The sequence below is a fragment of the Globicephala melas genome, chromosome 5 (genome assembly GCF_963455315.2).
Source record: "Globicephala melas chromosome 5, mGloMel1.2, whole genome shotgun sequence".
Taxonomy (NCBI): Eukaryota; Metazoa; Chordata; class Mammalia; order Artiodactyla; family Delphinidae; genus Globicephala; species Globicephala melas.
In genome coordinates this window covers 33,390,444-33,406,042 of record NC_083318.1, presented here as the reverse complement: position 1 = coordinate 33,406,042, position 15,599 = coordinate 33,390,444, and the positions used below count along the sequence as shown (strand labels likewise).

The 15,599-nt window shown below is 40.0% G+C and overlaps 1 protein-coding gene across 2 annotated transcripts in view; it reads left to right on the top strand.

Annotated features, from left to right (window-relative positions):
- The window catches only part of NPNT (nephronectin), a 75,920-nt gene extending 60,620 nt beyond the window's left edge, over window positions 1–15,300 (top strand). For both annotated transcript variants that reach the window (XM_030864133.2, XM_030864131.2), the window contains 4 exons: window positions 3,087–3,173; window positions 3,659–3,757; window positions 10,905–11,161; window positions 12,550–15,300. In XM_030864133.2, the coding sequence (XP_030719993.1) occupies window positions 3,087–3,173; window positions 3,659–3,757; window positions 10,905–11,161; window positions 12,550–12,660 (554 nt within the window). In that variant the 3' untranslated portion in view covers window positions 12,661–15,300. The remainder of the gene's footprint in view (window positions 1–3,086; window positions 3,174–3,658; window positions 3,758–10,904; window positions 11,162–12,549) is intronic.
- Window positions 15,301–15,599: the final 299 nt, after the last annotated feature.

Genomic DNA, 15,599 nt, shown 5'->3' with positions numbered 1-15,599 from the left:
ACTTATTCATTTTGCTTTCGGCGTCAGATCTAAAGAAATCATCTCCAAGGCCAGCATTAAGGAGCTTAATGCCTGTGGTTTTTATTCTACGAGTTTTATGATTTCAAGTCTTACGTTCAAGTCTTTAGCCCATTCTGTCATTTTTTGTGTGTAGTGTAAGAAAATGATCCAGTTTCATTCTTTTGCATGTGGCTGTCCAGTTTTCCCAACATGATTTATTGAGGAGACTGTCCTTTCCCCATTGTATAGTCTTGGTTCCTTTGTCATATGTTAATTGACCATATAAGTGTGAAGTATGGGAGTGTATTTCTTATCACTGTTTTTTCTAGTCTGTTTTTTTTTTGTTTGTTCACCTGTTTCTCTTGTACATAGTGGAAATTATTTCGCTTAATATTTTTATATAAACTGTAAAACATACCAGGGAGTGAGTAGTGAACCTTCTCTTGACACGTCAGTGGGATGCTTACCAGTCCATACTGGTATGCGTAAGGAAGGAGGATTCGTTCAGTACTTTGGCAGAGCTACAGACTGGAGCACACAAAATTGTAAGAACTAATAGCTGCTGAGCATTTCAGGTCTAAATTCCTTGGCATGTTTCCCAGTGAATTGCAATGAAGGTGTGCACGATCGTCCGCTGCTAAATTAAAAGGTTCTTGGAAACCAAGTGCCTAAAATACTAATAACCATCTGGCACTTTGCGAGTTGTTAGATAACTAATTTTCTGGGTGACTGTTTTCCAAACATGTGGTCTCATTCCTTCCTTTTAACCTCCTCCCATCCCACTTTCTTCATTTCTGAGCATCCTCCAGACACTGTGAACTCCTTTCTCTAATGTTCCCGAGCACTGTCTTTGTACTTACTGCCTGAAATACTCCGTCTTCTCCCACTCCAGCACTTTGCTTTTTGCTTGGAACGTTCCATGTTCTTTCACTCTCAGACTGAATGGTGCTTGCTCAGAGAGGATGTCCTTGATCTTTTATAAAACAGGTCCCTGTGCCAGGAAACCTTTTTAGGATCCTCTCCCTCTGCACCAAGACTCCATTTACCATTTGACCATCCTTCACTTGGAGAAGAGGGTGCTGAGAAACCATCATAATGCCCCTAAAGTATGGTACTGTAAGATTTGAACTATTACAATCCAGAGATGATTTCTATAAGTTACAACAAGAGAGGGGAACAAAAAAGTGTTGTTCTATAGAGTTGTGTGTGTGTGTTTTAACTTTCTCTGTCATGAGAAATGAAGCATGTATGCCTACAACTCTGTAATATTTCTAGTAAATAGGAGGCGGTCTCCCTCTCAGAGCTCCAAGTGAGGAAAGGAAAGCTGGAATTGGATGTCATTGCTGTCAGTCATCTGAGTGTAAAAGAGGGCGGCCGTTTGCCTCTCCCAGGGCACCTGTGATCAGGCTGTGTCCCCAGATCTCGTCCGTTGACCCGCTTCTCTTCTTTCATCTTTCTCAGGCTGTGTGTAGAGGGGTATATGTGAGTGGGGGAAGTGGAAGAGGAAGGGACTTCACTGTTTGGACTTTTGCAACAAAAAGGAAAAACTTCAAAAGCAGTAAGCTCAAAAAATCAGTGCAAATATTATGGGTTCGTTTACTTGCTTTAAAAAGTTACTGCTAAAAATAATTGGAACATTAATGAAAAAGAACCCTTTTGACTAATGTGTGTTCCTTGGTGTTCTACATCTTTTACTCCCTGCCTTATAAAAATAGAGCTAATTAATTTAAGTTCTGGCAAAGAAAAGGGAGGATTCCCTGATCTTTGGCCAAGAATTCCCCTCCACTACCACCAACATTCTCACACACTCCCTACTCCCAACCAAGCTATTCTCCCTGACATCATCTGGTGTTTTTCCGTCCTAGTTTTCATCAGAATTTAGAGTTGTGGTGTTCTTTTATCTGCGTGTTTAATGTTTGCCTCTCCCATTAGAATGCAAGCTCCACAGGGGCCAGGTCCTTGTTGGTCTTGTTCACCCTTTTACCTTGTCTCCTCGGGACCTACCCCAGTGCTTGGCATATGGGTGACGATCAGATGTACATTGAATGAATGAGCAAATAATGATTTATACGAATCCAATTTTTAAAGTGTATTTTTCAGCTCTGTCCCACTTGTTTCATTTGAGGAAAAGGATTGACAGAGTACGTGACAAGACCTTCCCATTCATTCAATAAACACTTGTTGAGTGCCTGTCACTAGGTCAAGCCCTGGGAATGCCACATGAGTAAGACACGATCGAGGCCCTCCAGGACCTCAGAGACCAGCAGAGGGAGAGACACACGTGTGTAAATAACTGCAATTCTTTAGGAAAGAGTGTAATAGAGGCGTGTAAACATGAGCCATCAGAGTACAAGGGGGAAGATTTGAATTCGCCCCGAACATGAAAGTTTTCACCCAGTCAGTGATATTTACACTGACCCTTGAACAGAGAGGGGAAGTTTGGCTGGTTAATTACCAGGGAGAAGAGCGTCCCAAGCTGGGGATGGGGTCAGACACGTGAACATGAATGGCATATTTGGGCAGTACTGTGTGTTTTGGGGGTGGATTGTGAATGCTGTGCAATTTGGAGTTTGGATTTGATCTTAAAGGAGCCAAGGAACCTGCTTAAGCCCAGAAGACATAGCATACGTAGGGTTCACTGGAGAGGAGTCCATGTTTTGGTTAGAAAGTCAAACCATTCGCTGCGATTACGGGCATTTTGTTTTCCATTAAAACAGCCTTAATTTAGAGTTCATAATGTATCTTTCATAGACAAGTTTTAGAATTTCATAGAGATATTTTACTCGCCATTGGTAGCTGTTTTAAAATGTATTTTCCCGATAAAAACTTTTTCATGTATTTTATGTTGAATTTTAGAAACTTTTGAAACCCATTTTTTAAAATTGTACCCAGATAAATGTTACAGTATAAGATCTCTGCAGAACAAACTTCATGAATCTTCATGTGAACTGTGATTAAATATTTTGGATTCTTCCAGATGAGTGAAATACCTAGGTCTTTTCCCCCTGCCCCATCGGTAAAGGTAATGCTTCTTTGTCAATGCCTCATCAAAACAAAACAAAACAAAATGCCTCTCTCTCTTGTAGTTCCGCGGCAGCCTTCAAATGACTTGTTTGAAATATTTGAAATTGAAAGAGGAGTCAGTGCAGATGACGAAGCAAAGGACGATCCAGGTAGATCCCTATATTCTTAGGACCGTTATGATGACATTTTATTTTTTCCCTCCATTTCATTAAAATAACTTTTAAATTGTAGATTGTTCGGTTACATCTGGGAAAATTATACATTTTTTTTACCACTTGGTTTCCTCTCTAGTTAAATCAGTTGAGCAAAAACTGAATCATCATTATCTTTTTAAAAAAAATATAGAAAAGCAGCATTTAAGCTGAGGAGGAAATCATCTTTTATAAGTGATGTAAGAAGGTCATAATTTGGCAACAGTTGTGTGTTCTATTTTTACAGCTGAGCACTGATGCACAATTGTGCTGAGAAAGGATTCATGTGATTTCCTTTTGATCTCATGAAGAGACATTCTGGTGGGATAATTAAGTGCGGACAGGAGAGAACACTTGTACAGATAACCCTAGTTCACAGATTCATTTTTGTCATTAGCTGTTGGGTTTGTGGTCTACTCATGTTTCTGGTTATTTCCTTTCAGGTGTTCTGATACACAGTTGTAATTTTGACCATGGGCTTTGTGGATGGATCCGAGAAAAAGACAGTGACTTGCACTGGGAACCAGTGAGGGATCCAGCAGGTAAAACCATTCATCTAACCCTAGTACACATTTCGGCTGGATCCTGTCTGAGGAACCCAGTTGTGCTAATCAAGGATACTATAACGCAGCTCTGTGTTTACTTAATAGAGAGGATAAAGAAAGCTTGTCCAGCATTCATCTTCTGTTTTTTTTGGTGATCTGAATTTGTTAGCCATCATTTAGAATTTTAAGTAGACAAGCAGTTTATTAAAAGGCCAGCTAATTTCTCTCAAAAAAAGCTTTGTATATGTAAAACATGTAGACTCATTCTAAAATATAATATCCAAGTTACGTATAGTGCCCCATTCCCAAGCATAAAAATAATATTGTGGTACAGCAGCCATCATAGTAGCCTGTGGTTGTTTCCTTGATTATGTCTTTCTTTTTTAAGATGTAGCAGAAGGAGACAGTGGAAATTCCTGCGAAGTTGTGAATATCTCTCACAGTCTAATTTTCAGTCTAATTTGGATGCTGGAGAAATTAGTTATAAATTACCACCACTTATTCCACAAGAGAATATTATAAGAAGGGGAGATTTAAATATAGTCCCTTGGAAAACTAAGACTTTTAAATTGCACACTTCCTATGAATCTATAAAGTTTCAGAACTTACAATATGTTTTGTCATCTTATTTCAGGAAGCAATGCTACATATTATTGTTGGCTTTTTACCCTCCCTGTAGTAGTTAAATCTTATATGGGTGAGTCCAACTTAATGGAAGGGTGAGGAGTTTGGTTTCTTTTTTTCCTTTTTATACTCCTGATTCTAGACTTAGAAATGAAAGATACAAGACATGAAGAAAAAGTATGTTACTTGTTTTTAAAAGACTAGTTCCTAAATACCATCCCAAGTGTACAGATAGAGCACAAAACATGTAAAAGTTAACTTGAGGATATGCTCTGTTAAAACCAGCTCTTCTCAACGGTCAGTGTGCACACAGGTCAGCTGGAGGCCTTGTTAAAATGTAGATTTTGATGCATTTCTCACACGCTCCTTGGGGATAATTTTAGGGCTCATCCTTAATGCACATGTTGAGTAGCAAGTTATTAAAGAATTCGTGCAAAAATACATTCATTAGATCCCCTAAGATTGAAATGTTAGAGATATTAAAAAATGAAAACTTGAGGTAAGCTTTTAAAAAATGAGTATCCAACAAACTCAAAGGAGTTTTGAGATTACTTTTAACTATAAAATAATTTTTAATGCCCCCCCCACACACACACCAATACACTCCCTCTCATTCTCACTTTCATGTTCTCCCTCTCACTTATTTAAGGTTAACTCTGAGCCAGACCACATTATTATTAATATCATAGATAACTGTGAATAAGAGAGAAACCAACATTTATTTAATACCAGCTACAGTCCTGACTCATTCATCATCTCAGTTTTATCTAATCCTCTTATCTACCCTGGGAAGCAGGTAATATTGTTTTTGTTTCACAGAGGGCCAGAGGTTACATCAGTTTCCTAAGGCCACAGAGCTAAAGAACGGACTTCCCATCCAGGCCTCTCTGTACTGCCTGTGCAGCCATCTCAGCAGTTCAGTGCCCACAACATCAGAAGCGTAATTCTGGGGTTTTCACTACCCAGTCTGGCCTCTGTGTCCTGGTTGTGTGCATGAGCCGATTAGCAGATCTCAGGCCTGTAGATTTGAGTGACCTCTGACCTGGAGTAGTGTGCTACAGAAGGAAGGCTCTTTAGCAGCCATGTGTGATAGAATGGTGAATAATGTTCATGGTTGTAATGAATAACTCTTTCAAGTAAGGTATACACTGGGGAGAATAATTCATGCTAAAGTCGGAAGAATTCATTGCACTTCTCTGTAGACAGTCTATGTAAAATGTTTGAGCTTTAGAACTTAAATACTATCTTTTAGAACCAATTTAGTACTTTTCAACAGTTTTTATTATTCGTCACATATGTAAATGTTTAAATTTGTTGTGACCCCAAATCCACTTGCCCTCCAATAGAAAAATGAGAAGAGAATTGACAGAGTGGTAGACAAAAGAAAAGGTTTGAAATGGTTCTTTGGCTGTGAGAATACAAGTTGAAAGGAACTGGTGGCTGCTTGTGATTGGATAGCTCCTGGTGATTGGCTCCGGCCCCTCAAGGATGCTCTTCTGGGGTTGCTCCAGGTTTTTACCAACAACTTGGATGAACTGGATATTGAAGGCATACTAACCAATCTGTGGCTAACGTGAAGCCAGAGGAGAAAGCGACAGTGTGTGTCGACACAAACAGCATGCAAAGATTAGATCAATGGGTCCCACTTAAGAGGGTGAAATCTACTGGGGATGAATACACGGTGTAGCTTATGGTCGAGAAACCACCTACACAACTGTAGGAGGGGGAAAATGTGACTTAGCAGAAAGTGTGAAAGACTTACTTAGACTTTTTGTGGGTAATAAATCAATATGAGTGAACCCTGTATCACTGCTGCCCCAAAGCTGGGTCATCTCCATAGAAATAGATATTTTTTCCAGCACGGAAAAAAACCACTTTGGTAGGTTCTTACCAGTCTGAGAAGTATGGAGGTAATTGTAGGTCACTCAAAAGAGAATGACCTGGATGGAGAGGTGTCTCAGAGCCTGTAGAAAAACAGGTGAGGAACCCAGAATGTTTAGCCTGGAGAAGAAATAATGGAGCGGGGCAGCTTTTCAAATACAAGACCGACAACATCTATCTCAGTTGTTCCATGATCACAAGGGGATAAGAAGTCGCATCAGTAGGTGAAAACTACAGGGGGATCGATTTTTGCTCACTCTCAGAACTTTACCATAGTCAGAGCTGTCTAAAGAGAAATCAGGCGGCCACGGAAGCAGGGAGCTCTCTGTTGGTGGAGATGTTTGACTGGGTGACATATGACAAGATGTTGTTTTGAGAATTAGACAAAGGGTGGATTAGAAAGCCTCTTATACCGGCTCTGGGAGCCTCTGACTCAGAATGGAATGTCCCAGGTATCAGTGAGCAGGGTTCTAGCTTGGAGAATGGATGGGAAGACCAAAGATGGCAGAGATTTAGTTAGAAGAGGTAAGAGGGCATAGCTTGTGTCAGGGCGGAATCGTAGGCGGGCTTTTTAGAATATGTCGGGGAGTTCTAACCATATACAGATTCTGACATATCCAGATGGAGAATGCTAATTACGCTTACTTTCCGTGCCTAGTTTTCTACTAGGCAGTTCAGGTGGGGTTATGTATGTATCTCATGCTAAGGCCAGAGAAGGCTATAAGCAATTTCATCAATTATTTTTGTGTATCATTTTAACTACCAAACAGTTTGCTTGTTTCTATCTAGATTATACCATTAGTAAAGGAACATATGTTTGGATTTCCACATATGATTTTTATGTTGTGCATGTCTTATCCAAGATCCAGATTTGCAAATATTCTTATATGCTAATATCTCTAAAAAACCTTCCCTTAAACAAACTTATAACTTTGAGAAACAGCTGCAAAATAAGTGCATTTGCTAGTCACCTTCCTGGTGCTCATTAGGTTTTGTTATCACATTCAGTCTTAAACTTACTTGCGAGATAGTGAAATTAATCCATCCTCTAGGGAATGGAAAACTGTGCTCCTGACAGATGTGATAATGTGCTACAGACTTATAGCTGTGGCCCTGAACACATGCTCTTCTCCTGTAGTGTCAAGGCTAAACTTGGGGCCCTTTTCCTGGAACCCTAATCTCAACCGACTCAGCACTCTGTCGGCTACTGGTAGCTACAAGGAATTCGTTTAAATATAAAATATGCCAGCGTGTACGTACAACTACGTCTATTGCAGCATTAAGAAACATTGTTTTGAAATACATGAAAATGGAAAAATAAATCAACAGTGAAAATAAAAGCTCCCTCCCAACCCTGGGCCCCAGTCATCCTCCCCAGATGCAACCAGTTTGTTGGTTACCTTTCCAGAGAGCCATTTTTCCTCACAACAGCCCTCTCTTCTGTACCTTGCTTCTTCCACTTAACAATATTATCTTAAGGGTTAACCTGAGTGTGGACCTGCTATAACACAGGGAGCTCAGCTCGGTGCTCTGTGACGACCTAATGGGTGGGATGGGGCTGTGGGAGGGAGGTCCGAGAGGGAGGGGATATAGGTATACATATAGCTGAATCACTACACTGTACAGCAGAAACTAACACAACATTGTAAAGCAATTTTACTCCAAAGGAAAAAAAAAAAAAAAACGTGAGTGGACTTTGAAGCCAGAATGCCTGGGCTGAAACCCACCATCACCACTTACGAGCTTTGATCTTGAGCAGGTTACTTAAATGGGGTCATCAGTAGTGTCTAGTAAACGTATGTAAAGCATTTAAAGCAGTCCCTGTCCTAGAGTTACCGTTAAAATAGTATTAGCCATTGTTGTCGAATCTGTATCAGTGCGTACATAACACCTTCATTCTTAAATGAATGGCGGTTACTCCATCACTTCTTAAACGTATTTAACCAGACATCCATTGAGGGACGTTTCAGTTGTTTCCACCCTTTTGGTAGTTCAGACAATGCTGCAGTTAGTAACCCTGTCCAGATATCATTTCATATATGTTTGAAATTAAAATTTTATCACCTATATATCTGGCAACTGTTACAGGATCTATTATTTACCAAAAAAACAACTTTAGATATTGTGATGCTTTAAACTGAATCCATGAAAATATGTAATGTAATTTTTTATTTAAACCAGTATTTTGGAATCAGAAGTGAAATTTTTATTTAATAGGTAATTTGGAGTGCTAGATCAATTTTTCCCTTAGCTACTGTTCCAACTTTGTAATACTTCCATTTATTAAAAAGGGAAAGAATTCTTCATGGTAAAAAGAAAAGAAATCCTAGTGGCCACAGAGTAGCCCTGTAGGGGAAGAGCAATTGTAACCTCATTTATAGAGTTTTAAAAATCTATATAAAGTAATTATTTGACTCTTTTATTAGGATGTCTTGGTTTTTGTTAGGTTGTCTTGCTGCAGGCAGCGTCTGGCATAGTGATATTAGTATACATTCCATGGGGATTTAAGATAATCCTTGTTTTCTTAAAACTTGCAGGTTAACTGTAATAACCTTATATCTTAGTCTTAACCAAAATACCTGTGATGATTCAAAAAGCTGACTAACGGGGAGACGTTCTAAATCCATCTAAATATTTTGGCTCAAAATATTGTTTGGATTAATTTGGGGAAGACGGGGGTGGAAGGAATACAAAAAACTGTGTTTGTTTTTGGTGAGTCAAGTACCTGACTCAGGATCTATTTCTCTGTTGTTTTTTGCTGTATTCTTGGAATGTCATTTATTCAACAAATGGCATTAAACTCCTACCATACGCTAGGAGTGTAATGGGGTTTGGAGAGAGGTTGGCTCTGACATCAAAGAGTTCACAGTCTCTTTGCAGGAGAGAAACGTGTAAACCAGTGATTCCTGTGCTGAATAGGGGTTCAGGCAGTTCTGAACTCACACTGTTACTCTGCTGCCTACTGGCTGGGTGACACCTTGGGTGACTTCACCTCTCAAAGCCTTAGGCTTGTTTTGCAGATGCAGAAGCTAATAAGTGTTCACTTCAAGGGCTTGTTAGCAAGGTTAAATGAGATGCTCCCTGGAGAGCCCTCGTACAGAACCTGGCCCTCACAGGTACACACAACTCACCTATTTGGGCCTTTAAAGGCTCAGAGGAGACTTGGTAGAGGAGAAGTCACTTGAAGAATAGGACATCCCAAACCTTGTCATGTCTTGTACAGATTAAGCATAAGGAATGCTTTTCAATGAAAGATAAGCGGGGTTTCTACCAAAACAGTTACAGGTGTTCAGCATTCCAACCACATTTTTCCTATGGATAAGTCAGTGTTGAGACTACAGTGTGTTTTTCAGGTGGCTGCAATAAAACAGCCTGAGCGGAAGGTCACTTGTACTTGGACTGAGTTTCAAAATACTACTTGAAACTTTCTCTTGAGGAGCACCGTCCCCCACGTCACTGCTGCTCAAACTTTTTTTTCCCCTTAACTTCAATTCCTCTAACAATAGAGGGAAGCAAACTCTGGAGCCCTAGGGATCCAAGGACATCATCAAAGCGACCTTTCCAAAGGGAAAGATTTTACTAACATTTTGTGTTCATGTATGTGTAATGGAAAATTTCTATATCAATTATATTGTTATGGATGTGTATTTATATAAAAAATATTTTAAACTGCTTACCTCCAAATATTATTGATGCTCCAGGCAGATGTGGCAGGTTTCCAGAACACTTCTGCATCTTCTTGAGGTCAGGTATGAGAAGCACAGCAAACTCGTTTTTAAAGGATCTTTCTCCCTTTAGAGCACTGGTCCCCAACCTTTTTGGCACCAGGAACTGGTTTCTTGGAAGACAGTTTTTCCACGGACTGGGGAAGGAGGGATGGTTTGGGGATGATTCAAGCGCATTACATTTATTGTGCCCTTTATTTCTATTATTAGTACTTTGTAATATATAATGAAATAATCATACAACTCACCAGGAGGCAGAGCTCAGGTGGTAATGCGAGCGATGGGGAGCGGCTGTAAATACAGATGAAGCTTCGCTCGCTCGCCCACCGCTCGCCTCCTGCTGTGTGGCCCGCTTCCTAACAGGCCACGGACCGGTACTGGTCTGTGGCCCGGGGGTTGGGGACCCGTGCTTTAGAGTGTTTTTTTTTTTTTTTTTTAAGAGGGGAGAGGAGAGAATAAACAGATCTAGTGCCCCTTTAAATCACCATCTGCTTTACTGCCAGGAGACAGAAAATCCACCTAGAAAATTCTCCCTGGTAACTTCACCACCATACCAGCCAGCCAGCATGACAGTATAATTCTAGGTGCAAGAAGATCAAGAGGTGGTGAATGTGTGTATGTCTGATCATATTTAACTGGAAATATTTATAGTGTTAGGATGACTAATTATTGCCTGTCCCTGGCATAATCTGGACTCCTCAGGAGCGAAGTGTTTTCTGTAAATACAAAACCATAGAATTTAAGACAGCCATGGACCTAAGTCCTATTTTTCTCCTTCGAAAACCTGGAATTCTTTACTAATGACCGGCACCGTCTGAAGTTCACTAAAACAAGAGGAGCGACATGCCCGTCCCCGCCGTCACGCTAGCAGGGACCTGGGCGCGCGCATACACGGCCCTGCTTTTCCCCTGCAGGTGGACAGTATCTGACAGTCTCGGCAGCCAAAGGCCCGGCAGGAAAGGCCGCTCGCCTGCTGCTCCCCCTCGGCCACCTCCTACACTCAGGGGACCTGTGCCTGTCGTTCAGGCACAAGGTGACGGGGCTGCACTCCGGCACGCTCCAGGTGTTTGTGAGAAAACACGGTGCCCACGGAGCAGCCCTGTGGGGAAGAAATGGTGGCCACAGCTGGAGGCAAACGCGCATCACCCTGCGAGGGGCTGACGTCAAGAGCGTAAGTAGACCCGCCGGGGAGGCAGAACCGGGGAGGGTTTCCTTTCAGAGGAGAACTCTGGGATCTGCGGTGGACGCCTCCGTCTCTTCCTGAATTTAGGCGCAAGGCTTGTGCCTTGGCCGGGCGTGGTGACCCCATGCGTTGCCTCTTTCTATACCCCCTCTGCCCCTTCGTACACATTCTTCGTGGCAACCTCTGACCACTGTCACTCTTCCCACCCTGGTGAATAGCCCCTATTTTTAATGAAAAAAATTGTAGGAGTTGAAAAAGTGAAAAAAAAAAAGTTAACAGAAACTTCAAAGGATGGTGGCGGGGTACCTGCTTTTCCTTTTCCTTAAACTCCTTGTACTTCAAACTTTGACCACCATGAGTTACCCTAAAGTGGTTTTTTTGGGGGGGAAATGTTTCTTTAAAGTCTTTGTTTTCCCTTTGCCTCAGAGATCATAGTTAAGCAGCCTTGGATGGAAACTAGAACAATACGCTTGGAAAGTATTATCCTATTCAGGACAGGAGGTGGGAAAAGCTTTGATTGAATATATAAATTTTATCCTAAGTAATCAAGTCATAGATAGCAATAAAATGATCTATAACACCCCACTGAAATAGTGAATGTATTTGGAAAAAGTGTCTTCTTTATGTTGATCCTAATAAAACAGTTATTAGGAAATTCTGCCTCTATACCTATAGGTATAGTGTCTAGAAACTTTCTAAAAGAAAGAATAGACTCCATGAAGACAGCTTGTGTCAGAGTCTTGGATTTTGTTTTACTCTGTTTCTCTTTCTTAAAATTTTTCTTAATATTTACATTGTTTGGAAATATAAAAATAAGTTGTTTCATATCCTAACATAGGTTTCTGTTAGATAAAATACAGGAAAGATTTTGGTCTTTACATAAGTGAAGCAACACGGTGATTGTATTAGGGTGTTTGATTCTATTCCATTTTAGGCAACAAAACTATATTAAATTAACCCAGAGGAGGAACTAGAAAACGTCTAAGATAGGCTGCACGATTATGGTCTTTCAGATCTTTGGCTCCTAATTTCTACACCTTTATATTCCATCACACTCTTTACTTCTGACCTTGGTAATCTTTGACAAAAGTGTCCACTTCATAATCATTCCTAAATGAAAGTAGTCCATTGTTTAGAATGACTTTTTTAAAGAGTAACTGATTCTGAGCAATGGGGCCTGGTTAACGATTTACTGACGACTTAAGTTTCTACCAGAAGGCAAGCCTCATTGACACTGGCAACTCTGTTCTAGTCTTTCCTTCTGTTAAGTAAGTTTACTGTATAGTTTTGGGGAAAGTTTGTCTTTATTTTGCTAAACGAGCAGGCATTGGAAAGGGGCAGAGGAGGCTTGACTGGTGTGTACGTTCTCTCCCTAGGTCATCTTCAAAGGTGAAAAAAGGCGTGGTCACCCTGGGGAGATTGGATTGGATGATGTGAGCTTGAAAAAAGGCCACTGCTCTGAAGAACGCGAGCAACTCCAGAACTAGCAATGAACCCCGTGTTGCTCCCTCTTCTTTTTCCAACCTTCACCTCCTGTCCTTTCCTCCCTCGTATCAGGCCTAGGAGAAGAGTGGGTCAGGAGAAAGTCTGGTTGGTGACCCACATCTTGCTGGCCTGCTTTTGTGCAATCCCAGTGAACAGTGACACCTTCCTTGAAATACAGGGGGGCATCTGTAGATGTGTCCAAAGCCATCTTTGGGTGTTACCTTTCATCCTTTGTCTCTTAAGAAGGCCTTCAGTGTGTGTGACCTATACCATCCTTCATCCTGGTTACAAGGTGTTCCTTGTAGCAAATTAGAGGAGAGATTTTCAAAAGAAATCTGTGCAAATGACCATTCTGTTATCTGTTCAGTGTTGTACCACGAGTAGTATTGACTTCCCCTAAGATGCGTTGTACAATGTGCTTGTGAAATTGGTTTCTCCTCTCCACTTGGTAGTTCTGGTCTGACCTGAACTCTGACTTTTACTGCCACTCACTTTATAAAAGAAGGGTATGTAGCATATCAAGATGCGTTTATTCTTGTTATCTGTATTTTTCTTTTAAAGACAATTATGTAGAGTGGGCACGCAATCCCTCGTTAGTAGTACTGTGTTTTGTGTAAATGTGTTATTGGTATTAAGTAGTTATGTGTTCCTAATATTTACAGACTCTAGTTGCAAGGGAAAGGCAGCTTATGATCTCTTGAGTTAAAAAATACATGGTGGAATGGCATCCAGTTCCATGACCTTATATTGGCAGCAAGAGAAAATTGGAAGAGGTGTCTGTGGTTGTAGGGAGATGAATTTTTTAACGGCCTTGAGTTTGATCACTACAAAGTAATAGACAGGAAACTGTAGTTAACATGTAAAACCCTCACTGTTTCAGGTTACACTTTAAAACCAACAGCCTTTACCATAACAACGTGGTTCTTTCTGGTAATATGTAAGAAGCTTTTGGAAGTTCTGGTTGTTTCAAAGAAAAGCTTCTGTTTGTGGAAGCTTGGTGTGGGGAAACATGGGGGAAGCTCCGTTGAAATAGATTTTCATACTGACTTTTCAATGAGTATAAATTTAGGCAGGTCTAGATCACAACTTATGTGCTGTTGTGTCAGGAAGGGTTGGGAAGCAAGTCTCATGCTTTGAGGCATCGGACGTGCTGGAATGGGATTCTCACACACACACACTAAATCAACAGGACAAGATTGGAATTCTAAGATCTATGAACCCCTAACTACATTTCCTCCCTGCAAAGTTTACCTTTAGATTTAAACAAAATACATAACTTTTAAAAGGCAACTTATTCCTGAGGCTTTTCTTTATTTCCAATTAAGTAATCAAACTATTTTCTGCTGTTTTTGCCAGGAATCACAAAGATGATTAAAGGGTTGGAAAAAAAGATCTATGATGAAAAGTTAAAGGAACTGGGATTATTCAGCATGGAGAAGAGAAGACTGAGGGGCAAACAACTGCTGGTTTTCAAGTATATGAAGGGCTGGTACAGAGAGGATGGTGACCAGCTGTTCTCCATATGCACTGAGAATAGAACAAGAGGAAACAGGCTTAGACTGGAGTGTGAGGGAGCATTTCCTGGCAGGGACGGTTATTAAGTTAGAATCCTTTGTCTAAAAGAAAAAGTGTGAATTTTTTTTTTGAGGCTTTTTAAAAATTTGATAACTTTTTTTTTTCTATTTAAGATGGTTAAAGACATTCTTACCTCAAGGTAGAGTAACATTACAGAATCTCCCCAAAGATGTTTTCCTATTACTATGTAATGAAAGTCTCCAGAACTAAGTAACTTGGACCAGGGCTAAGGTCTAATTTAGGTACTTCCCTCTTGACCGCCTAATAGCGAGGAATCAAAAGGGGAAAAGCCACCAAATGCTGAGGTCATGAAAATGTCTCTCCCTTTATGGCAAACCCAGCAGTATTTAAAAGACAAAAACAAAAAAATTAAAAATCTGTTTGTTCCAAAAGTATCATGGGCAGATATTTTAGTATCTCAGTAATGTCCTAATGTGGTGGTATATACTTCTTTTCTTGGTAAAGGTATATAACCCTTTCACTTGCTTAATGGGTGATATTTCAGGTTTTTAAAGAGACCATAACAAGGGACACAGTTTAGAGAGATTTTTATCTGGTGCATTCTCTCTGCAGCATGTGTGACAGCTTAATTTGGCTACTGAAAAAGAGAGTGCCATGCGCAGCACCACTGCCAGGACCTTTCCTTCTCCTAATGGTGGAAGTTTCTCTTACCAGTGGGAATCTCCCAAGTCCCACAAAATGGTATTGTTTTGGGAACAGTAGGTACAATAGACAACAATAGATCTTTCATCATTTAACTTGGTGGATGCAAGGCCAGAGGGGGATATAAATCAGTAAGCCTTTGAGTAGGGGCCAGAAAATATGGCTTTAGATCCATTTTTTAATGATTCATTTCCTTTTCGGTCATATAACTGCACAACTGGTGATGAAAGGGGAAAATAATAGAAAGTTTCACTTTTAGGTGCCAATAATGCATTGCACTACACTGATGGAAGAAGTTATCCAAAGTACTGTATAACATCTTGTTTATTATTTAATGTTTTCTAAAGTGAAAAATGTTAGTGGTTTTCCAAACAGCCAAACAAAAATAATTCTTTATAAATAAAAACAATAATACCAGTTGTCTCTCTTTTTTTTTTAAACTGGAAGAATTATCGAGGTGATTTGATTTTTCACAAAAGCCATCTATAGTATTGCTTTAGTTACGTTTTCTCAAATCTCATTTAGTTGTAAACATTTGCTTCAGATCCTTTTATATAAAGGCAGGATAAGTAAAGATGTAAATATATATGAATTATAAATGAAGTCTTTTACTAGTGTTGATTTTGTTAATTTATGACATTTTACTCATATTCCAATAACCTTTCCTGATGGAGAAAAATAATTATAAGGAAACAAAATTAAT